Genomic DNA, 26,112 nt, shown 5'->3' with positions numbered 1-26,112 from the left:
TCGCGCGTTTCCCGCAACAACGCTCAATTCGCGCCATTTGCGCGAACTAAACGCGCGAATGAGGCGGAAACGCGTCTACTGCGCCGCGCTAAAAGCAGTGGCGGTCCTGGCTAGATTTACGCCCTGGGCGAACCATCCCTTGGCCGCCCCCAGAAAAAAAAGAATTACCCCCAAATCCCGCCACCAACATGTATTATTTTATTATATATAATCTTAAATACAAAAAGGTAACAAGAACAGAGAAAAACAAGATAAATAAATGTAATACAGTATAAACACACACACACACACACACACTCCTCATCAGACTCCACAACCATGTCTGTGGCTGCTGTTGAAGTATCTGACTCCTCATTTTTGCCAGTGGGTGCTCTAACTTCAAAATATTTCAGAAATGCCCCTGACTTTACAATTAAGATCCAATATGTAAGTTAGATACACTTACATCACACATGCATCAGTTACCCAATTAAAATGACCATAACACACTTTTTATTAGTTTATAGGATGTTAACAAATGCTAAGCATACACTACAAATTATTTAAAAAGCTATATCACTGTGTAGCTTACAAAATGGCATGTCAATTTATATTAGAAGTTATTTAAGTTCACATATAGCGTATAGCAATAAAAATGACACAGTCAGGAGGTCTGTGTGAGTTTGCACTTGTTGTGTTGCAAACACAAACTAGACTGTGTGTTGCCTATGGGTGAATTTAGTTGCATGACATGGTGCCTCAATTCTAATAGTTGCTAGTTCAGCAAAACTAAAACAAACAAAAAAACAGTCGTGTTCTGTGGCTAATAGCAACATATTAGCAAGAGAGCGAGGCTAATATAAATAACATTAGCTCGTAGAAATCGGCATACCTTTATCTTTTGCCCATTTTTCCTCATCTTCTTTTCTTATTTTTCTGATCTGGGCAACTTATGGCTTCTTTGGTCTTTTAATTTGATCCATGATGATGAAGACTCGACATCATTAACTTTGCATTACATTTTGCAAACAACAACGTCCGTTCGCCCGTCAATCAACCGGTGTCACGTGACGTGAGTCACGTAGATGACTGACTCTACAGATTTTTTTTCTCACAAAATCCAATTGATAACATGTTCGTAGGTATATGGGTCTATGTTAATTTTAGGAATGAAAAATAAAATGATTTTGGAAGCAGACGCAGCAGTTTGTGTTGTATGGCCTCTGGTCTGGGATCAGTCTATCCCTCACTCGCCCCCCTTAAGGCGAGCGAGCGTTTTGCAGTCGCAAGCTGTTTCCCCGCCCCTTTCTCCCGTGCCTCTTCTGACACGCACACAACCTGTGTATGACTCTTAGCACTAACTTGAGATGGAAATGAGCGTTTGTCTAAAAAACCGCTTGGATTTTTTTTTTGTTTTTTTGAGTGCGCTCGTGCGCCCTCACATAGATTGCGCCCTGGGCGTTCGCCCACATTGCCCATAGCAAAAACCGGCCCTGGCTAAAAGCCTCATTCGCGCCGCAAGACCACCAGACACGCGTCTTTACATTGACTTAACATTGAAATCACTCGCGCTTGACGCATCTACCGCGGCTGGTCTGAACGCAGCATTACCCAGAACCCCAGTTAAAAGTGCTGGGACAGAATCACATTCAAAGTGGGGGGGGGGTGTCCCACGTGTTCCCCGTATATTCTACAACCATGGTTTCAGCAATACATTTCAAACATTTATAATGTGTTTAGAAACAATTTGCAAGATTGACTTTACTTAATGATTTACTGAAAAATGTGTAAACAAATTTTTTTTACATTTGAATTCATGGCACTTGTTAAAAACAAATGTTTCCTGGTAAGATTAGTTTAGTTAAATACTCTTAACTCTTTTATGATGTAGTAAATTTAGACGTAGACATTCTGAGATTGTAATATGGAATATTAGTTTGACGTTGTTTTTAAAAAGGTTTGCATAATCCATTACAATTGTCTGAATGTATTAAATTGTGTTGGTTTTATTTACAAATGAGTAAATAAATTAAGAGTTGTATGGTCCACGAATGAAACAGTCTAAAATCTTGAATCGTTGCTGTTGCAGTTAGCAGCCACTTGGTGACACTGCTGAGCAAGGTAAAATTAAACACTAGCTTTATGCCATCAAAACCAAATATTTTTGTAAAATAAAAGGCTTTCTTTTTGATTAACGAGAACAGAGATAAATAAATAAAAAAAGAGCTTAAATGTTTACATTTCAGAAATTCAAATGATTAAGTTAAAAAAGGTTGCAAATAAAAGCAGACCTATACTATCGTGCATTTAATGTTATTGCATACATGTACATACGCAAGCGTTTCCCCCGGGTGCTCTTTCAGCAGTTTCTTTGCAAAGCAATGAGTCCCCAGGTCTAACAAGTCTCACCATGCTGCAGAAAGAACAATTAAATCTATGTGTCTGTTACCTCACAGTGCATCTCAAGATGAAGGCACCTGCTAGATGGTTGTATTCTGCAAATCATAGTGCAAATTATGCATGATTAAATCCTACAGAAAATGGTTAGTTTTAAAGGATTTAATTAATAATGCAAAAAATATTTTATTTTGCATCAGCACTTTCTATATATGATTTTTAAATAACAAATATAGACATGTGCCATTTTTATATTTACTTTTTAAGTGCATAGATTCAATTGAACACAATTACAGAAAAGCAAAAAAGAGGAATCTGCACACCAGGCAAATTTAAAGTCCAAGATATTGGACTAAATAAATGTTTTATTGAACAACTATGTGCACATAAAGGAAATAAATGAAATAAAGTGATACTGGGCCATAATGATGTGAGTCAGATTTTTTAAATAAGAAGGTTAAGTGGCTCCTGCCATCCATTGTGGCTCTTTAGGAAAATACAGCAGTCATAGATATGAGAGGAAACTTTGGTCCCTGGTTAACATGCTCATGATATTTGAAATGTAAATAATATGTAAAATAATGAGGCTGGCTATGATAATATTCCTGAAGCCTATGTATGAGCTCATCTTATTGCGGTTTATGCCACCTAAGAAAATCTCCTAAATCACAATCTATTTAAATATGGGCAGACCTGTGACCCAACCAACCAGATGTGGCCTTTCACAGCTCACCAATTGGACATATTGCCTTCATAAATTGCTTGTCTTTATTTAATAATGCAGACACTAATGTGATGTGAATAATATGTTTGAAACAATATTTTGTTTTATAATAGATGCTTTGAATGAAGAATTGTGATACCAACATGTATTAGCAATAAGTAATTGTAGGCCTATTATATTTAATTATAGCATTAATAATTCGGCTAATAATAGTAATTTAAATTTTACCAACATATCATATCAATGCAGTAGATAAGCTGTTTCATAGGCGTTATAAAGTTGTACGACAAAATAAATAAAAAATAGGTAAATAACAATATTACACATTTTAATAAAAACGTAAAGTTTATACTTTTTTCAAAATGTAATAAAAAAGCTTTTAAACGCCAGAAACTTGGTGCCAACATGCACGTACCCGTGTGTGACAGTGCGTGTTTGCGGGAACGTGCGCTCAGGCGCGCCCCCGTGTTGGGGGACTTTATGTAGGATAGAAACAGGAACTCAACACTTTAACAACTTCGGGAGAAGGCGAGCGTGAGGCTGGGCATTAATGACCCAATTATCACTTTATTTTTAACGAAGCATGGCCGTTATGACACTTAACTGATTATTAACATCCGCATTTATCTCTTTCATAACTTTAGCGCTGTATAAACTTTAAAAGGCTGCACGCACGCGCGCGCGCAGTTGGGCGTGAGACATCGGGGTGGCTCCCTCATTTGAACCACTGGTGCATGAAATTTATTTCTACCATTTTCGGCTCTTCGCCTTCGCATATCGTCTGAACGGGGATTTATCGCCTAAAAGATGGGGTGCACCCTGAGCACGGGCGATAAGAGCGCCCAGGAGAGGAGTAAAATGATAGACAAAAACCTGAGGGATGATGGAGAGAAAGCCTCGAGAGAAGTCAAGCTACTGCTGCTTGGTGAGTTAGCACTTTCGCCGGTGAATTAGCACAACAAACTTTGTGTTTAAGACAATATGTGAGGATATTAACTGTTTATGATTTATTCATTATTTAAACGTGTGCAAAATAAAATTGTAATATGCATTTAGTGACTTTGTAAACTTTTTGTCATTAGTTACGGTTTTAGCGTGACTAGCATATGAAGCTAAATCATCATTCAGTGATAGTGTTAACGTTAACGTACTTGAATAGTATAATTCTGCTTTTTTATATGTACTGTCACCAAAAATTAAGTAATCGCTAAATATCTTTTTATAAATGTTATTTAACAGATTTTTAAATTAAACTACACGTATTTATGCTGGCTTTGATCTCTTCAGATTGTTTGCATATTAAGTGGTCAGTTGGAAGCAAACGGCTCCCAGATAATCCTAGTACCAACAAAAGACTAGACTTTAACCTAATTTAATATTCACTGACCAGGTTTACAGAGATGGATCTAGTAGATTAAACTCACACTGATCCAATTATGATAAACGAGCATATGGAGGGACCTGCTGTGTGTTTTTAGTAAGATTAAAAGATGCTCCTAAATGTGTCTTGGTTAACGTTAGGTTTAAAGGGATAGTTTACTTTAAAATGAAAATTATGTCATCATTTACTCATCATCATGTTGTTCTAAACCTGTATGAATTTCTTTTTACTGATGAACACAAAAGAAGATATTTTGAGAAATGATGGTAAACACACAGCAGTAAGTGACCATAGACTTCCATAGTAGGAAAATATGATGGAATTGAATGGGTACCGTCAACTGTGTGCTTACCATCATTTATCAAAATATTTTCTTAGTCATTTATCACAATACTTCCAAAATATTTTTTTACTACTATGGAAGTAAATAGTCACTTGCCGCTGTGTGTTTACCACCATTTCTCAAAATATATTTTGTGTTTATTAGAGGGGAGAGATTCGAACAGGTTTGGAGCAGCATGAGGATGAGTAGGTGGTGACAGAATTTTCATTTTGAAGTGAACTATCCCTTTAAAGACTGAAAGTAGTTAAAAAGATCTAATTTGTGTAGTTTGTTTAACTAACCCATGTTGAGAACATATTAAACACTGACAATAACATCAGATATTGTGTTTTTGAACTGACCTTTTGCATTTAGATGGTCTGTCACTCACTTTTTCCCATGCGTTTTAGTATGCAATGAATTCAAGCTTTACATTTAAACAATTTGTGTGATGCTTAGATCAAACCCATGACCTTTGTATTGCCAATACAATACTCTACGTAGCAAACCACATGATCATTATTTACATTTCTATTTTTATTACAAAACTGGAATTTATGGTCTCTTATTTTGTACTTGTCTGGTTTTCGCAGAAGAGTTATACGGTTTCTACCACTTCACGGATGTTTTTTGTATAAACAGGATCTCTAAACGGTTTGTTTTCTTTAAAGCAGTAGAATTGTAAATTCATTGTGATTTACATGTGAGCCACTTGTTGTTGTTCGGCTTTCGATTCATGTTTTGCATATGTTTTTACTGAACCTTTCCATTATTTGTGTGTGCAAAGACTTTGGAGAACATTGAGTAATGAAACCAGACAATAGATTCCATTGTGGTATTTAAAACATTAGTTTATTATACTACAAGCGTCATTATTGGGAATGTCTGTGGCTTAAATGCATTGGGGTGTCAAAGCTTTTACTTGACCTTGCAACGATGCATTAACTGATTATAACCTTGATTTTCATACAAGCATTATTGTAGAACAAGCTCGTCTTGGCGATAACATTGTGTGCTTAATTGTATCCGTTTACTCCTTGGCCTGTCTATTTTTTCTGTGTGAATTGTTGGATAATAGCTGATTTTATATCTTCAATTAAACAACTTTGGGGAATTGGCTGTCTAATTGTCCAGTTAACTGGATTGCCCCGAAGTGCTGATTCATTATCCAACCTCGCCCTTAACCTCGTACCTCACCCTTTGCATTCGCAGGTGTGTTTTCTTTTTGTATAGTGGATGATCAGCTTTTGTGCTTATGCCTGTGATAACCTTTCAGTTTAGGGTATAGAGAGGACCACCAGGTTTGCCACAGTTTAAATGCATTGCTGATGTCCAGAAAAAATTTCATGTATAGTTACTTTTTCGTTGCAAAGTTAAATGAGCATCAAAAAGTGTACTGAGATGTAAAGATGAAGGCTTTTACTTAAGATTAGCTCAAATGCATGGTTGTGGCGCGTTCAGATAGTGGTTGGTTGCCCAGATACGAAAGAGCCAGTTCACATTACAGCACCATAAATGCAGGATACCAAACAAAGCCAATGCTTAGGGAGTCAAGTTCAAACACGAGCATTTATATTATATTCTATAAATAATTTAACATCTGCATGCAACTCTACATATATGATATGTAAAATGTGTCAAGGGATGTTTGCTTTTACCATTCGATTAGTCCATTTTTGTATGGCAGACAAAAACAGTGGGAATCTATGAGTGACAGACCATTGAATTAGCAGCGCAAAAGGTAATTGGTTCAATCCTAGGGGACTGTGTATACTGATAATTTATAGCTTGCATTCTACTTGAAGTTGCAAAAGTGTCATGTGTATATGTGAAAAATCATAATGGCCTGTTTTTTTGTCTTTGCTTGTTGTAAGCTGTTAACAATGCTTTTGCAACCACCCATGTAGGGATGGGCATGAGTACTCAAACTTGACATCAACGGTCAATCACAAAAACGACGATTGTGTGAGTTTACATTTTTTGTGTGTGTTTTGTTATGGTGGCATTAGGAGGTTTGACTGGCTAGTGTTACAAGAACTTGTGGTATATATTAGACTGGGGTTGTGTTCGACTTCATGCTGCTCAGTGCAGACCAGTTGTTATGACCGACAGTTATGTTTACAAGTAGATTATATAGAGAAAATATAGAAAAATATAAAGAATGGCATGTCTGTATAAAGAGTTTAGATTCAAAAGCCGCTAAACTCCCCCTTTGTCAAAAAAATTTGTAACATAATGCTCTCGACACTGTGTGTTAATCAAATACTCTCGAGACAGCATGATTATTACACAGGTGTGCCTTAGGCTGGCCGTAATAAAAGGCCACTCTAAAATGTGCAATTTTATCACACAGCACAATGTCACAAATGTTGCAAGTTTTAAAGGGGGGGGGGGTGCAATTGGCAGGGGGACTGCAGTAATGTCCAGTGCTCACTAACACACATTTTTATCTATATTTGAGAATATTTAAGAGAGATAAGGCTTTTTGTGTACATAGAAAAAGTTTTAGATCTTTGAGTTCAGCTCGTGAAAAATGGAGGCACAAACTAAAGTGTTTCTTTATCATTTTATTCAGTGTATTGTTTTCATGTATATCAGAAGTATGCTTCTGGTAACACAGGCTTTGTTGGAAGACTGTTAGTAGTGGTGCACCAGCACAAGCTTCTCATTTACCCGTCTGGGATTTTTTGGGTGTCTCTTGTGTAAACTTTGTGCTCCTATGTTTGGTCTCCTCACAGTAGAGTTTGAATCTGTGTGTGATGCTGATGTGGCCTAATTGCTGTATTGGTGCTGTGGGACAGAGAGAAAGAGACATCCACCCGCAGGGACCTCCTCAACCACAACTGAGATGCTTAATTGAAATGTTTGCTCGCTGAACGAATGAACTTCAGTCTGACGGCAAGGCGGAGCTCCTTTTTAACGAGAGCCGTGTGAGGGGGTATTAGGGTTTTGCTGAGCATGGATAAAAGTATAGGCGTGCCTTCATTTTGGGGAGGTGAAAGACAGTGATGGTTAAAAAGACTTTGTCTGTGGGGTGATTTTGCTACGTTAAAGCAACTGGGATGTTGTTCACAAACATTTGCTTATAAGACATGTATAATCTGTTTACAGAGAACTGCCTGTAATCCCATTTTATTATTTAAGTGATGTTTAATTAACCTATTCATGTTGCACAGTGCACATTTTGTTTATCAGAATGCAGAAAGGATTCTTTGATAGATCTTCCAGTTGTTTACATTCAAAATGTAGAAATATTTTGTAGTATGAAGTCTGAAAAGTGTTTTAGGGTGCCAACTGTGTTTTTAGCAAATGAAAACAAACTTTTGAAAACTGGTTTCCAATTGCAAGTTTTTGAAAATTACACCATTTTCATCTTTGTGTAAACTGCAAAAACACAAATTCATGAAAAGGTGACATCATGCTTGCACGTATTACGTTTTCAGACATTCGCTGCATCCGAAATTGCCTACTTCAATACAATATAGCAGGCGAAAATCAGTATTTTCGGAGGATAAGTCGCATCAGTCAAAAATGGATTTTGAAGAGAAAAAAAACATATACAAGTCGCACTGGACTATACGTCGTGTTCATTTAGAAAATGATTTCACAAAATCCAAGTCGAAGAACAGACATTTAATCTGGAAAGGCAAGTTATTCAACTAAACAATAGCACAGAACAGCAGGCTGAATATGTGTCTGTACATGTTAAAGTAGCATAAACGGTTATTTACACGAAACGGCCACACAATAGCAAACAGAACATACCTGGGAGGCTGAATAGGCTAAATTAACACGACAAGCCAAATCAAGTCCAAAAAGGTCCCGAAGTCAGTCCGCATCACTGAATCCATTGGATTACATAATTACAGGAGCAGCATACTGTAGAGAGGACTCTCGCGGCTGTAGATGGTAATGATTTCTCTTGGTTCATATGAATAATTTAAAAGTATAAGTCGCACCTGACTATAAGTTTCAGGACACGTCAAACTATAAAAAAGTGTGACTTATAGTCCGGAAAATGCCGTATGTCCGAATTCATGGTATTTGGCGAAAAGTACCAGGATTACCTACTACTTCCAGCAAGTGCGCATTTGATGGACACTTTACTACTTTACTAGGAGATGGGTCACGCAACGAAGAAGGAGAGGCGTTGTCATATTAAAAAATGTTGTAAAGCTGTAACACGAGTCAAACGTAAATGCATAAGGAAAACAGTTGTTCCTTGTAGTTAAATTGTGCTTTATTAACTCTTTTCCCGCCAGCGCTGGCATTTTTTTATGATTTTCACAAATCTGTCAATAGCAGGGAAGCGTTGTCTCATAAATGATGGAAAATTCCATCATTGATGGGGAAAGAGTTAACATCATCCAAGTTAACGTCTCCCTTGTTGTTATGATGACGTGTCATGTGACGTATCAACATGACGGATGTAGTACGTCCCACTTTCATTTATTATATCTATATTCATACTATAGATAACGTACCGTTACCGTAACAGTCGATGAGAAGTCTTCATCTGATTTAGAACGTACTGTTACAGTATGCGTTTTGGGCGCAAGGATTGTGTGACATTCCCAACTACTGGTCTGGCATTTAAAGGATTAGTCCATTTTCCAGATAATTTACTCACCACCATGTCATCCAAAATGTTGATGTTTTTCTTTGTTCAGTGGAGAAGAAATGTTTTTGGAGAAAAGCATTACAGGATTTTTCTCATTTTAATGGACTTTAATGGACCCCAACACTTAACAGTTTTAATGCAGTTTAAAATTGCAGTTTCAAAGGACTCTAAACGATTCCAAACGATGCATAAGGGTCCTATCTAGTGAAACGATTGTCATTTTTGGCAAGAAAAATAAAAAAGCTCATCCTCTGGCTGTGTGACGAGCTAGCGCGACCTCACGTAATTGTGTAATGCCGTGGAAGGGTCACGTGTTACATATAGGAAACGCACACTTGCGGACCATTTTAAACAATAATCTGACACAAAGACATTAATTACTATCATTCCACATACAACAACGTCTAAACGGTCCTCTTTCTCCACATTTGTAAACACTGGGGCGTAGTTTCGATACATCATCCGTGACCTCTTGATGTGATGACGTATTACGAGAGGTTGCCCGGGTGTCACATGCCCGAAGGAAGTGCATATTTTTTAATTTTTTTTGCCAAAAATGACAATTGTTTCGCTACATAAGACCCTTATGTCTTGTTTGGGATCGTTTAGAGTCCTTTGAAACTACAATTTTAAACTGCATTAAAACTGTTAAGTGTTGGGGTCCATTAAAGTCCATTAAAATTAGAAAAATCCTGGAATGTTTTCCTCAAAAAACATAATTTCTTCTCGAATAAACAAAGAAAGACATCAACATTTTGGATGACATGGTGGTGAGTAAATTATCTGGATTTTTTTTAAGAAAATTTACTAATCCTTTAAAATAAAATGTTTTCGTTGTTTTTCCAGAACAACGCAAATCCATTTTTACTACATTGTTGTTGTGTAAATGTAACAATTGATTTATTGAGGGATTTGTTTGGGGAAGTTTCGCACAACATCAGATTTTCCTGATGTTTTGGTCGGTCACTTTTTTATATTATGTTGTTTGTTATGTAATGTGATGAGATCATTTCAGGAAACGTTTCTGTCAGGGTATCAGTACAAGGATTATATCCACAACTAATTAAAATCATTACTTTTAGTGTAGAAAATAACATTGAAGTAAATGTTTAAGGTTCTTGTGCTGAACTGAATGTTAGATTCCCAGTATAAAATTTAAGCACCTATTTGTGGAGCAGGGAAAGATCTGGATACTTCTGGAAGCATCTGGAATGCTTGGGTGTGTATCCATCTGGCTAACACACTTTCTCTCTCTGTCTCTGTTTTTTTCTATAAGGGGCTGGTGAATCTGGAAAGAGTACAATTGTTAAACAGATGAAGTAAGTTTTCCCTTTTATTGTCATACAAAATATGTCTTGTCACATTCATAAACATTTTTATTTCCACTAGATGCAAATTAAAACTATGGCTAACATTTAAATGTCCACACATCATCATTTGACTGAGGAATGTCGATCATATATATAAAATATTTTCATAAAAAGTTAATAATAACAACATTTAGCAAGTGCCAGGCTTGTAGTCAAAGATATAGTACCTTATAAATAAATATGTATCCAAGACATTATAACAGTTTGCCTCCATATGTGCTGCCCATTAGCTATATAGCATGCTGTATTGACCCATTAACTTCCAGGTCCGGAAGTTTATCACTTTAATGAGATTTTATATTTCTCCCCCAGAATCATCCATGAGGAAGGTTACTCAGAGGAGGAGTGCAAACAGTTCAGAGCCGTAGTCTACAGCAACACCCTACAGTCCATGATCGCCATTATAAGGGCCATGGGCCGTCTTAAGATCAACTTTGAAGATGCTGCCCGGGCTGTAAGTGCTGCTTTTATGTAATGTTGCTGAATGAGCAAACGGGTCAATTGCATTTTATGCAACTTATTAAAATCAGATGGAAAAATAAATTCCAAGTTACAACTTGGAAAGGCAAGGCAAGAAGCTTAAACATCAAAGATCATGAAGATGAGCGTGATTTGCAAGCCGTTTTATTGGCTGTCTTTTCAGGATGATGCACGGCAGCTGTTTGTGCTAGCCGGATCGGTGGACGAAGGGTTCATGACTGCCGAACTGGCCGGCATTATCCAGCGCCTGTGGAAGGATTCAGGAGTGCAAGCATGTTTCGTTCGATCCAGAGAGTACCAGCTGAACGACTCGGCCTCATAGTGAGTATATCTGGTACCACTCTTCAATGACCTCACTGCTACCCACGTAATCTCACTCTTCCTCCGATTTCCATTGTGGCCACCGGCCACTTTATTGGCTCATTCTCTACGTGCAGATATCTCAGTTTCTGAGTTATAATCAATGTTATTTCATCCATTATGGGTCAAGATTCAAATAGCTTTATGCAAACCTTTGAAAAAAATGCAAATATGTACTGCGTGTTCTCGAAGCATGGGACAAAACCGTACCCTTTGCATACCACCCAAATGAGGGAGACGCATTCGTCATAGAGATTTCGATGGTACCTCTTATAATAAAGAATATTAAAGACAAAAATATTTTTAGAATGACAACGCATTACATGACCAATATACAGTACTGTGCAAAATTGTCCACCATGCCAGAATTAGATTGGTTGTTTTTGCAATGTTATAGTGATCATATATAAATGTTTCTCAGTCTCTTTAATATAATACAGGAAATGTGTATGTAGTATTAAAAACTGTATAAACATGTAAACTGATGTGTCAAGTTTTTAGGGTAAACTCCCCTTCCACTTGAGCAATAGCAGGAAACTGCAGTCTTTTTACTTTATTCTGCTAAAAACGCTCATGATGTTTTTAGTGCCAAGAGAGGTCACACTAAACACAGACGATGCCTTAAGATGACATTTAGCACTGAATTTTTTTTTTTTTTACATATTTCCTGTATTTTCTGTTTGTATCTTAATAAAATAGTTTATGCATTTGGCTTTACGCTTTATTCAAGTCTGGTGGTGGTGGCCTAAGACTTGCACAGTACTGTATGTCTAATAAGGCAGCAAAATTATTGTATATATGTTTCATACACATGGTTATATGCATAGTATGTAGTAAAGGATCAAGGAGGACCCAGAACTCGACCCGGTATGCTTAAATTTATTGCATTTTTTTCGGTGCTGCATGAGTCCAAGTCCAACTTCTGAATATTAGATCGGTCTGGGATGATTTTGTGTGGCACATTCAAAGGTCTCTTTAGGTTCGGTACAATTTTATTCTAGTTCAATTCAATTTTTCAATTCAATTTTATTTATATAGCGCTTTTCACAATTGCTTAATTGTTTCAAAGCAGCTTTACATTAATAGATGTAGAGTGTAGTAATAATGTACATATACAGTAAAGTATTAAGTTAAGCCGATGGTGGCGGACTCTCCAGGGGATGAAAAAACCCCCTAGGAGAAAAACCCTCCTAGCTAGTCCAGGGGAAATCTCCTAGGACAAGAAAACCCCCTGAGAGAGATACATATATATTTATTTATATATATAAATACTATCGGGGTATGTGAACGGGTAAGCGGATTAAACTGGTTCTGCCGGTGGTCATTAGTCAGGCATCGGCTGGGCATGACGTTGAAGGACAGTCAGTAGATCAACGGTGTGATGACCTTTACGGCAGCAAGAACTGGGTCTATTTGTCTCATTGTTCTCGGGATCGAGGACGAGACGGGGAGAGAGATACAGAATCCTATTAGCGTAGGGGCCGTTCACATGTAATGCAAGTGTCATGCAGTATTGTGGTTTAAATCAGCTCGGTTCCAGACAGGCTAACTATTGCGGCATAAGTATATTACCCAGATGAGTTACGTGAATGCTTTGTTCTGGACAAACTAACTATTGCAGGATAAGTACATTTACTGGACATTTTATGTGAATGCTTTGTTAAAAAAGAATGTCTTTAGATTAGATTTAAATTGATCGACTGTGTCTGATACTCAAACATTTTTTGTCTTTTTTTTTGGTCATTTTTTGGAAAAGGATCTTTCACATTTAGACACTTTTGATACTCTAGGGATAATCTAGTACATAGTTCATATAGATGATATACAGTTTATATGTACGTAAACACATTGTTTTTACTCTGTTGGTACATTGAGGGTGACCGACTTTAAACATCCACTAAATGACCTTGGTTTCATTTTAGAAATGGGTATAGAGATGACAAGGTTGTGGTCTTGTATAAACCTAAATTTTGGATTGACTATTTTGATCAAGGGTTAAACCAATTCATTCACCTTTGTCTAGCTACCTGAATGACTTGGAGAGGATATCCAGTCCTTCCTACCTCCCCACACAGCAAGATGTCTTGAGGACCAGAGTGAAGACCACCGGTATTGTGGAGACCCACTTTACCTTCAAAGATCTCCATTTCAAGTAAGCTAGGACATCTGTCACTCACACTTTTTTATTTTTTATTACTGCATGGTATTGTGTATAATGTGGGCATTGTTGTGCTTTGTTTTGTGTTGAAATAGGGGAAGTGAGTCATCTGTTTATGTGTCATTTACAAATAAGTGCTAGTCTGACAAAAACAGTCAAAACTATGCTAATAGCATTTTTTACCAATGATTTGTTGTAAATCTCACTGTGGGTTCAGTATCTCACGACCTTTTACATCTGCACTTTCAAAATGTTTGATGTGGGCGGCCAGAGATCAGAGAGGAAGAAGTGGATTCACTGCTTTGAGGGTGTGACCGCTATTATATTTTGTGTGGCTCTTAGCGACTATGATCTCGTCCTGGCTGAGGATGAGGAAATGGTGAGCACGTGAACACATTTCGAATTACATCCACCGTAAAAAAGTTATAACAACCTATGTTTTCTCAAATTATCATATGAACTCATATCAACGTTACACCCAAAAGTCATTTTCGAGCAGTGTATTGATTTCTTGATTCATCTGGGCAACAGAACCGAATGCATGAAGCTATGAAGCTGTTCGACAGCATCTGCAACAACAAATGGTTCAACGACACTTCCATCATTCTGTTCCTTAACAAGAAGGATCTGTTTGAAGATAAGGTCAAGAACAGCCCACTCACTATTTGTTTCCCGGAGTATGCCGGTAAGCTTCGAGTCTCTGAGTCAAATTGATTGAAAGCTTCATAATTTCTAAATCGTTTGAACTTCTCTCTCTACAAGGATCCAGCACGTATGAAGAAGCAGCCGCGTACGTTCAGTGTCAGTTTGAAGACTTGAATAAGCAGAAGGAATCCAAGGAGATCTACTCTCACTTCACCTGTGCCACCGACACGAAGAATGTGCAGTTTGTCTTTGATGCCGTCACTGATGTCATCATCAAAAACAACCTGAAGGACTGCGGGCTCTTCTAAATTAACCGTCTCACTGGTGAGCAGGAAGTTGGCAGGGTTTACTCAAGCATTAAAGGGACAGTTCACCCAAAAATGAAAATCATGTCATTGGTGACTCACCCTCATGTCGTTCCGGGCTTGTGAGACCTCCGTTCGTCTTCGAAACACAGTTGGAGATGTTTTGTATTTAGTCCGAGAGCTTATTTGACCCTTCATTGAAAATCTACGTACGGTTTACTGTCCATGTCCAGAAAGGTAGTGAGAACATCATCAAAGTAGGCCATGTGACATCAGGGTGTCAGTTAAAATGTGTTGAAGCATCGAAAATACATTTTGGTCCAAGAATGGCGACTTTATTCGGCATTGTCTCTGTTGTGAGGCGCATGCACGGGACTGGGGTCGCGTGACTGCAGTGATGCGTTTGACATGTTATCCTCAGAAATTTTTGCCTTTTTTTTTCTCCCTCAGACTGTAAACGAAGCTCGGGCGCGCACAAAAAAAACAGCTGGGGCGCACCAGATAGCACGTCAGCCGTGTCACTGCAGTCACGTGACTTTGGTCTCGTGCATGCGCTTTACAACAGACACGGAAGAGAAGACGGTGCTGAATGTAGTCGTGAGTTTTGGACCAAAATGTGTTTTCGATCACATTTTAACTGACCCACTGATGTCACATGGACTACTTTGATGATGTTTTTGTTGCCTTTCTGGACATGTACAGTTTACCTTTACTGGATTTTGAATGAAGGGTCAACAAGCTCTCGGACTAAATTTAAAGCATCTTAAACTGTGTTCCGAAGATGAATGGAGGTCTTACGAGTTTGGAACGACATGACGGTCGGTGAGTCATTGATGACATTATTTTCATTTTTGTGTGAAGTATCCCTTTAATTGATTTCTTCATCTCCAGTATGTTGATGTTTAATTCTGTCTTTTACAGACCCAAACAAGTGACCTGACAAAAACCTTTGGGACAACCAAAGGAGGAAGAAGCATGAATGTTAAATGCATTACTTAACTTTTTTTTATTTTATTTATGTTCTCTGAACATTTTAACATTTTTAGAGCATTTTAGGAAAAAGCCTTTTTTGTGTAAAATATTTGTACAACTGTAATTGTTGCTGAAGTCATTTTTAGGATTTGTCCTTTTACGAGGGTATTTTTCACTTTAAGGGTTTTTTGGGAAGATTTTCTTACTTTACTATAAATGTGAAGGTGGTGTGCCTTGCATTTTTACAAGTTAATGTTACAGTTTGCTATTTATCCACGCATCCATAAAACTTTTAACTTCGACTGTAGACTGAAAAAGCTAATACGTTCAAGACCAAACAACTGTGGGTGATCTTTGAACTGTGAATTTGAAGGGCAGAGCCACTTTATGTGGACAGTTTTTTACATATATCATGTATCTATACATTTCTGCTTTATCTGAGCACAGCCATCATTGCAAAGACAGTGCGTGCCTACAGTACATCACATTTGCCTGTGATTGGAATGATGGAAAAACTGTGGTGAAACTGACAATTGTTGATGAATTCGGTCCTCTGCACCTGCAAATCATAACCTTTTTTTTAGTAGAGAGCTCTGTGAAAGGTAGAGGCATGTGTTCATAGACATTTTATTGATCAAAGGAAACACATTTTAATCTATAAATGGACCAAAGGTTTGTACTTCTCAGATTTCCTTAAACACATTTCCATTTTGCACTAAAGGTCCATAACAAATCCATCTGTTCCACGTTGTAAAACCCTGCAGGGGTACAATATACTTTAATATGTATGATCAATTAATAATACACCTTTCCAAAATGTCATCTCTCATTGAATGGTAGCAAATATTGACTAGTATCCACTATTTTGTTAATAAAACATGCTGCCGTATGCAACGGCATACTTAAATGTTTTCATGTGTCAATTGATTCAGCAATATAATCCTAAAAACCAGTCTATAAAGACATTTGATGGAGGTTCAGAAGTATTTCAGAAGTCAATGTTGTACCCATGAGCATTGAAGCTATAAAGGTTTGCTTAAACTAAATGCATACTGCACTCTTGTGGTGGCAATAAGAAATGTTTCTAATCTAAAGCAATACAGTTTTTTTTGCTCTATCATTAAAAATATTTAATTTAGATTAATCTTTTTACACAATCAACACACACATTTCTGCTACAAATGAACACTTAAAGTTTGTTCGTGGGACTTAACATTATCGTACAATTACACCGGAAGTGACAGGAGTGCAAATGTTACAACTTACCCCATAGGTGGGGTCATTGTAACAAACAGAGGGTTTGTTGTAACATTTGCTAGCAAATTTAGTTTAAACACAAATAATTCAATCAAATTCTGTCTATATATTAAAGGTGGATATTGTTTATATGGGTGATTCTCACGAAAACTTGGTTTTAAAAATGTCAAGCATGAAAATGTAAAAATTGCTTAAATTTACTTTTTTCCCACCAGACATTGAAAAACAAAGTTTGGAGTAAATGGGAACATTAATTTAAAAACTTTTACTTCTCATTTAACACTTTTTGTAACATAATTTTAAAAATTAGTCCTAAAAATCTCATTACCGCAACAATCAGAAAACATCAACACTGATATATTTTCAAAATGACATGACAAACCTGAAAGAACATAATTTGGAGATTCTGCACATGCATTTAAAATCAAAGTATTATGCTTCTATTAATTAAATTAACATTTAATAAGCATCTGTTGCGGTAATGATAATCAAAATGTCGTGTAAGCATTCTGACAAGACAATATTTCAAATTAACTGTAAAAAAAATGATCTTACCTGGTAGCCATCTTGAAGTAACTGGTCCATGTGCTTGGTCACTCAAAATCAAACTTTATTAAAATTCTGTATGTGTGCTTAAACTGTTCTCAAAAAGTGTTGCGGAGGATGAGAACATTAGGCATGGACACATCATTTTCCTAATTTTTCTTCATTATTATTATACATGAATATTCAGTAAATATTTTTTCTGTCATCTAAAGTAGGCTAGCAAAACATCCATTTATTTTTTTTCTTAATATTTTTGTGTTAATTTGATTAAATTACAACATAACGCATGTTCAAACACAGCCGGACACATTGCGGTAATGAGAATTTCAGCAGAAAATGAGATAAAATTTACAATTATAAATTCTTATGTTGAAATCACACATTGTGCAAGGTAGAACACAGTATTGTATTAATTCTGATGCTTTTTAATGTTACTATATTACACATTTTAAAGCTAAAATCATTAGTGCTGTGGTGTTTCAATGGTTTCGTGAGAATCACCCATATATCTGCCTATAATAGACAGATATCCACACATTCATCCATCCATGATCCTTCATCTAACCATCTTTGTATTATGCATCAATGCATATAAATAGATTTTTTTTAAAGGCTGCACAATTAACCCTCATAAGCCTGTTTTCATGTATACGTTACAGTTCCCTAGGGGTAAAAATGACCCCAGAGATTAAAAGAGTGATTAGAAAAAATATATACATTTTTAATGATACAAATAATAAATCTTTTTTTGTTTACTTCCCATCTATACATTAATGCTGTGTTTTGGGAGATATGAAGTACTTTTGTACCCGTTTACCACTCGATTCCTCAACTTCACCATTAGCTTGCTTGTAAAATATCAAATTTTTATGAAAAATTCACATAAATTATGATCTAAATTTGATTTAAATTGTTTTTAGATTTTGATCTAGATGTTATGTGTTGAATTCGACCATTTGGTGTTTAGAAAAAAAACTGTTTTATGGTTACAGATTAGGAAATAAATAATTTTGACCAGCAGATGCCCATAGAGACCCATTCATTTTACTGTGTGTGGCCAACTGCTCAACATCAATACTTTATTTATACATTTTGTGAATTTATGTTTATATAAACATTAGAAAGGTCATTAAAAAGAAATATTATTTCAAATAGTGGAATTTTTTGTAGTTTTTGATGCACACCTGTGTGAGCATTTTACATCTTTGTTTCGCATCTGTGGCTATTTTTTGCCAAATTCTGTAAAAAATACTCTCCTTTGTGTGTCTGTTTGTGTGTGTGTGTGTGCGATTGAGCATGTCTTTTCTATATTGCATTTGTGCTCTAGTACCAGGCCTACCTTTCTGTGTCAAAATTTTCAGATTTATTCTGGATGCATTGATTTTATTTGATGAATAACAAGAAAAAAAGTATTTTTTGCGTTTCCCATTCATTTCAATTGGGGTAATTTTTACCTCCAAAGGGCCTCTTTTGGTGAATTTTTTTTACACCTCTTTAGAACGACCGAATCAAGCCCAGTTTTTTTATATGAATCTTGACAGAAATCTGGAAAAGTCAGAGTTATTTCCCCTGATATTCTATTAACAGTTATCATTTTGATGAATAATATTTACATTGTTTTTATTTTATTATCATTGTATACCTGAGGCTTAATTGTAACACTGTTACAATTAACCTAGTGGTTTAAAAATGTTTTCAATCTCAGCTATCAGTTACTAGCTGCTGACATGTTTCAAAATGGTTTTGTGTTTTAGGTAACAAGACCGTGATTAAAATAATAAAAAGTTGAATTTGATGAAAGAAATCAGGGAAAAAAAAACCATAAGATGAAGAAATTTACTTTTATACCTCCAAAACACTCTTTGTTCAATATCTTAACCAAAACACCTCCAATCTTTTCACAAATTCACTGACAGTAAGAGGAAAAAGACCAAATGCACAGATTGCTCTGCATTGTATAAATATGTAAAGTAGCCGTGTTACAAAAAACAACCGTGTTTCTCAACCCTGAAACTTGAAATTTAGTTTTGTCAAAATAAATTGGAATACAAATAATGATAAAAATGTATAGCTTGTAATGCACTGTATAAGTCGCTTTGGATAAAAGTGTCTGCCAAATGCATAAATATACTAACACATGTTTATATAAATATAAGGTCAACTGTGATCAACACTTTTTTAGTCTGGTGTGAATGGAGTACCTCAGCTTTATTGATGAAGTTGCACTTGAAAGAAATATAGTTTGGAAACACTGAACTTTAGAACTGATTAAAAGTAACTGAACCAGAAAAAATGATACAACGTAATTATTACATTCAGGGATGCAAGCTTATTTCACGCTTTTTGAAGCTAATTTATCCAGTTTGTTTCTTTATAGTTTTGTATGTTTTAGGGGCGGTTTCCAGGACAGCGCTTATTCTAGTCCCAGACAAAAATGTGTGTTTGAGGTGCATTTATTTAATGCACTAATATATGTTAACATACTGTATGTCAGTGCCATTGTTTCGTCTCAAGATGCACACCAGTATTGTTTTTTGTAAGGAATGTATGTTTATATGAATAACTAAGGCCTAGTCCTGGATTAATTTTAACCCTGTCCGGGAAGATTCCCCATAACCTTTAAACTCACTTGAGATTGGTACTTTAATAGAAAATTCCTAAAAGCAAAGAAAACATACATAAAATAGGTAAAAATCTATTTAAAACACAACCTAGGAAAGCTGCTTTTATTGTCTCACTTTTATCACCTCTTAAAGGGATAGTTCATTTTAAAATGAAAATTCTGTCATCATTTACTCATCCTCATGTTGTTCTAAACCTGTATGAATTTCTTTTTTCTGATGAACACAAAAGAAAATATTTTGAGAAATGATGGTAAACACACAGCAGATAGTGACCATTGACTTCCATAGTAGGAAAAAAAATATTTTGGAAGTATTGTGATAAATGATGGTAAGCACACAGTTGACGGTACCCATTAAATTCCATCATAATTTTTTATTCCTACTATGGAAGTCAAGGTTCACTATCTGCTGTGTGTTTACCATCATTTCTCAAAATAGCTTCTTTTGTGTTCATCAGAAAAAAGGTTCATATAGGTTTAGAACAACATGATGACAGATTTTTCATTTTAAAGTGAACTATCCCTTTAATTTGCATTCGTCTTTATTCTGTTTATTTTTGGACTTGGAATTTCATTGTGTGTTTGGCTTCATTCATCATCCGTATTTGCATTTTGTGTCAAACCACAATGAATTAAGTATTGGAAAGCAAACACTCAACCACAAATCACTCCTCACACCATGACATATGATTCATACTGAGTACATGTGGCCCAGGATCAGCTGTAGGATGGGATTTATATATAAATGATTTGACTTACCTCCAGGCCTCCTGGTGGAGAGATCAGAAAGAATCCAACTAATCAGCGCAAAGAGGTCTCTATATACAGCCGTCCCTCACCTCTGTCCCATGACAGTTTTTGCAGCATCCCTCCTCCACTCCATCACCTCACTCTCAGCTGCAATATCTATCCCAGTTAAAGAGGGGGGAGTACTCTGGGATAATATTCCAAACTCGGAGCCCTTCTCTCAGACAGCACTAATATATAAACTAAAAAAAAAATTCTGGACATCGGTTGCACATGATTAAATTAGGTTTTCTTAAAATGAAATTAACGTTAATTAAAATGAAACTTGATTCAGTCATGTTTGAACTGGTTTACATAATTAAATTACGTAGATCCAACAATTTTTTTTAAGAAAAATCATTTTAAGAAAACTTAATTCATGTGGAACCGGAGATTTTTTTTCAGTGTATGCTTTATTATCATATTACCCTACTGATTACATGTTACTCATTAAATGGGTAGCACAACGTCGGCCTGAGGTCAAGCTGTTATGTCGGGTTGACGTCATGCTGAAATGACAAGTTCACATTAAAACCCAACGTTGGCCTGACGCCGAGATGTAAAGCCGGGTAGACATCAAAAACCAGCGTTGGTCTGAAGTTAAAGAGTAACTAAACCCTAACCAACTTTTTTTAGTTAATGATCTGTAAGAATGGGGCTTTATTTGTGCTGTTCATTGATTTGAGGAAGTTTTTTGACATTTAAGTATAAAGTGTTTCAATGCTACAATATATGATGTAAAAATGTCTGAGTGCTGCCCTCTTCAGGTTGAACGGTGGCTACTGCAGTTGAATTTTCCTGTTGGATGTTGCAGTACTGCATGATGTAAGCAGGTTTGAGATCACCACACCCTTGTTACAATCTCACCACACCCTTGGTACAAGCTCCTTGTCCAATTCGTCCCCTCTATCTCCAATGGGGTCTGCCCACTTTTCTTGCATTTTCCAAATATTGCCAGTGGGTGGAGTCAGGCTCTGACCAGGGGTTTAGTTACTCGTTGTGGTTGGGTTGACTTCAAAACCCAACGTCGCCCTGACCCCCAGATGTAACATCAAATTGACGTCAAAAACAAACGTCTGTCTGCAGTTAACTCTTTAAGCTGTTAGGTTTGGTTGACATCATGATGTAATGACGAGCTGACATCAAAACCCATGTCAACTCGTGACGTCATGCTGTAAAGACGAGTTGATGTCAAAAACCAACTTCAGTCTGAAGTAAAGCTGTTAGGTTGAGTTGACGTCATGCTGTAATGACGAGTTGATGTCAAAAACCAACTTCAGTCTGAAGTAAAGCTGTTAGGTTGAGTTGACGTCATGATGTAATGACGAGTTGATGTCAAATACCAACTTCAGTCTGAAGTTAAAGGATTAGTCAATTTTCTTAAAAGAAAAAAACAGATAATTTACTCACCACCATGTCATCCAAAATGTTGATGTCTTTCTTTGTTTAGTCGAGAAGAAATTATGTTTTTTGAGGAAAACATTGCAGGACTTTTCTCACCCCAATGGACTTCAACAGAGCCCAACATCCAATACTAAACTCAACACTTAACAGTTTTTTTCAACAAAGTTTCAAATGACTACAAACGATCCCAAACGAGGCACAAGGGTCCCATCCAGCGAAACGACTGCCACTTTTGACAAGAAAAATAAAAAATATACACTTTTAAACCACAACTTTTCGTCTAGGTCCGGTCCGGTGCGTAGTGACGTAGGGAGGTCACGTGTTACATATATAAAACGCACATTTGCGGACCATTGTAAACAATAAACTGACACAAAGACATTAATTAGTATCAGTTGACATACAACAACGTCAGAACGGTCCTCTTTAAAGACACTTGTAAACACTGGGGCGGAGTTTCGCGTTCGTCCTCTGTGACCTCTTGACGTCATGACGTATTGCGTGGGGTCAGCTGGTGCATCACGACCCTTTCTAGACGAGAAGTTGTGCTTTAAAAGTGTATATTTGTTATTTTTATTGTCAAAAATGACAATCGTTTCGCTAGATAAGACCCTTATGCCTCGTTTGGGATTGTTTATAGCCCTTTAAAACTCCGTTGAAAAAAACTGTTAAGTGTTGAGTTAAGTATGAAATGTTGGGCTCTATTAAAGTCCATTAAAATGAGAAAAATCCTGCAATGTTTTCCTCAAAAAAGAAAATATCTTCTCAACTGAACAAAGAAAGACATCAACATTTTGGATGACATGGTGGTGAGTAAATTATCTGGATTTTTCTTTTAAGAAAATGGACTAATCCTTTAAGCTGTTTTGTTGTCATGCTATAATGACGAGTTGACATCAAATCCCAACAACGCCCTGATGCCCAAATGTAACATCGGGTTGACGTCAAAAACATCGGGTTGATGTCGGTCTGAAGCTGTTAGCTTGGGTTGACATCATTATGTAACGACGAGTTGACGTAAAAACCAAAAGTCGCCCTGACACCCAGATGTAACATCATGTTGACGTCAAAAACCAATGTCGGTCTAAATTAAGCTGTTAGGTTGGGTTGACTTCATGCTGTAATGTCGGTTCGAAGTAAAGCTATTAGGTTGGGTTGACATCATGATGTAACGACGAGTTGACGTCAAAACCCAACGTCAAGCTCTAACTTGAATATAAGTCTTATTTATTTAGACAAACAACTGCTTAAACAAAAAAGACTACTGAAAGGACTAAAACTAAACCTACTCAGAGGATTATTTTTCTGGCAAACCAAACTCAAGCCATCTGGGTAGGTTTTGTCTTTACCTTTATGATTAGTGTTGGCGCATATTGACATTTTGAGTTGTAAGTGCTGCTATGAAAAAATACTCTAGTATACTTCAGTATTTACTACAGTAAAAGTAAAGTAAAATTTCTAGATACTAAAGTGCTTTTGAACCTTACCATAGTAATATTAAAGTATACTACAGTGTTTACCACAGTTTGTCCGTTAACTATTGCTAATAAACCACAGAATATAATAGTGTATAATTACACTATGATAATATGGTAATTATACTATACCATAGTATAATGAATGTACACTACAGAATACTACATTTTACTACAATAAATGCTATAGTCTACTATAGTATCTTTAATATTGGAAATCATCCCTAAAGAGATATATGTAGACTGCATAAACATGCATGACTCATTCCACATCTTTTTTTGTTTGCAAAGATAGATTTCTTTAAGGAATGCACACTAGCCGTAGCGCTCGTGCCTCCTCGAGACATCACATCCGGGTCACTCGTCAGTCAGCGTGCAAGCGAGCGTGCTCTCCATACAGTTGCGTACTGCTGCTGCAGCTCCACCGCACGCAACATGGACATTACGAGCAGCGGCCAGGCGCGGAGGGTCTGAGGACGCGTCGGGACCGCCGATACGCCACGCTGGGGCAGGGATGCGGTGCCATCCGACAGACGCACATTGGTAGGCGAGTCATCTGTCAGCGATGTCCAAGAGTCTCAAGAAGAAGAACCACTGGACCAACAAAGTCCACGAAGCGGTGCTCTCCCGAAACAAGGAGGGCGAGCTGGGGTTCGAGTTGAAAGGGGGCGCCGAGAATGGCAATTTCCCGTACTTTGGCGAGGTGAAGCAGGGCAAAGTGGCCATCCAGAGCGGCAAACTGTCCCAGGACGAGCTGCTCTTGGAGGTCAACGATACGCCGGTGGCGGGGCTCACCATCAGGGATGTGTTGGCCGTTATCAAGCACTGCAAAGATCCGTTCAGACTGAAGTGCGTAAAGCAAGGTGAGAATACGGCGCCGCGTCGTAAACATCTGCGCTATGCTGTTGTCTGCACATTGTTCTTGTCTGAATCCGATTTACGCACAAATGTGGGTTTGGATGTGCCAGCGCGTTATTGTTGCCGTCTATAAGGCACGTGATTGGCGCAATTATTGATTAATAACGTTGTAGCAGCGAACGTGCCACCGTCGCCATGGGCAACAGAAGTTACAGTCAAGCTTATTGTCGCGTAAACATGTTGATGAAATCTGAGCCTTGTTTGGATCGTATGGCTGGCGGTATCGTTTGCAAGGGGGCGGGGGGTTGTTCCGCCCCATGTCTGAGATATTTTGCCCCGAGGGTCTGCCATGGGCAGACTGGGCGAATATTTTTGTAAACGATTTCACTGGTGTCGGCTTATATAAAACGACGGCATTTGAGTCAGTGATGAACGCGAGATCATGATGGTATGAATGGGAGGAGTGATGTTATAGCTACGCGTAACGTTCTCCTCATACAGATGTTGGTTACCGTGATGGGATTTGAGGGCGTGATACTATGTTTTGGAAAAAAATGCTAAGTTTTCAGGGTTTGTTTGGGGGCATGTAACATTGATTTTGACAAAATCTTCCAAGTGAAAGGAAACAAATCTCTTTATGTAAACAATGGGTGACTAGAAAAATCCAGTTTGATAAATCTTGACAGGCTTTGGGAAGACAGCTGAGTTTCTTGACCTGAAGGGATTTACGGCGTACTTATGGTAGGGTCTCGGTCACCATTCACTTTCATTGTATGTTAAAAAGCAATGACTGTGAATGGTCAATGGTGACTGAGGCATAAATCTATTTTGTTTTCCACCAAAGCAAGAAAGTCATGCAATGTAAAGATGGGTGAGTTATACATTTTCATTTTTGCGTGAATTATCCCTTTTCCTTGTTCATTTTAATGATTAAAATCTGGTGGAGTAAGGAATTTGGCTTTGATGTAATGGGGGAGATGGTGTGTCTGTACTGGGTATGTGTTGGTGCATGTTTCGGACCTTGTTGTGTCTTGGTGGCTAAGGGACTTTGATGCCTGGTTTGTCATAATGACCCAATTCTGACAGTTATATAAATATCAAGCTAAGTAGTCAACCACATTTTTATATCACATACTTGACCGTTGGCCATCACGTTTAATCTGAAATAAGCATGTTTATTGCCGTCTTATTTTGGAAGTCATTTTCTATATTCTCATTTAATCCTCTGGGTCAGGATTCAAGCAAATATTTAGTTTGGTGGTCTCGTACATAATCCTGTGTCACTTCGCTTCATGACAGGATCCAATGCTGCCACTTTCTGTGTTTAACAAGTCTGCCTTGATACACAGTATCAGAAATATGATCTCATTATGTTTTAGTTGTGCAGTGCAATATTTGGTTATATAATACGTTGCATTCGCAAACTGAATTACGCAAACATGACACCAA

General features: G+C 37.1%; 2 protein-coding genes across 5 annotated transcripts in view; both read left to right on the top strand.

Moving 5' to 3' along the window:
• The first annotated feature begins 3,551 nt into the window (after positions 1–3,551).
• On the top strand, positions 3,552–16,621 carry gnaia (guanine nucleotide binding protein (G protein), alpha inhibiting activity polypeptide a). The gene is made up of 9 exons (XM_055192668.2): positions 3,552–4,025; positions 10,701–10,743; positions 11,107–11,248; positions 11,438–11,595; positions 13,658–13,786; positions 14,042–14,171; positions 14,324–14,477; positions 14,555–14,761; positions 15,664–16,621. The coding sequence occupies exons 1-8, from the start codon at positions 3,908–3,910 to the stop codon at positions 14,743–14,745; spliced, it is 1,065 nt and encodes a 354-aa protein (XP_055048643.1). The 5' UTR covers positions 3,552–3,907; the 3' UTR covers positions 14,746–14,761; positions 15,664–16,621.
• Positions 16,622–24,166: 7,545 nt separating this feature from the next.
• magi2b (membrane associated guanylate kinase, WW and PDZ domain containing 2b) overlaps positions 24,167–26,112 on the top strand; it is a 117,844-nt gene continuing 115,898 nt past the window's right edge. For all 4 annotated transcript variants that reach the window (XM_073868748.1, XM_073868746.1, XM_073868747.1 and 1 more), the window contains exon 1: positions 24,167–24,668. In XM_073868748.1, coding sequence (XP_073724849.1) covers positions 24,371–24,668 — 298 coding nt within the window. In that variant the 5' untranslated portion in view covers positions 24,167–24,370. The remainder of the gene's footprint in view (positions 24,669–26,112) is intronic.

The sequence above is a fragment of the Misgurnus anguillicaudatus genome, chromosome 6, assembly GCF_027580225.2.
Source record: "Misgurnus anguillicaudatus chromosome 6, ASM2758022v2, whole genome shotgun sequence".
NCBI classification, from domain to species: domain Eukaryota; kingdom Metazoa; phylum Chordata; class Actinopteri; order Cypriniformes; family Cobitidae; genus Misgurnus; species Misgurnus anguillicaudatus.
The sequence above is the reverse complement of the archived record's forward strand: the minus strand, read 5'-3'. Positions and strand labels throughout refer to the sequence as shown.

Coding starts and splice junctions, on each gene's coding strand:
- gnaia (XM_055192668.2), top strand. CDS start 3,908: ATGGGGTGCACCCTGAGCACGGGCGATAAGAGCGCCCAGGAGAGGAGT. Junction 10,744..11,106: donor ACAATTGTTAAACAGATGAA/GTAAGTTTTCCC, acceptor TTTCTCCCCCAG/AATCATCCATGAGGAAGGTT. Junction 14,478..14,554: donor TTGTTTCCCGGAGTATGCCG/GTAAGCTTCGAG, acceptor TCTCTCTACAAG/GATCCAGCACGTATGAAGAA.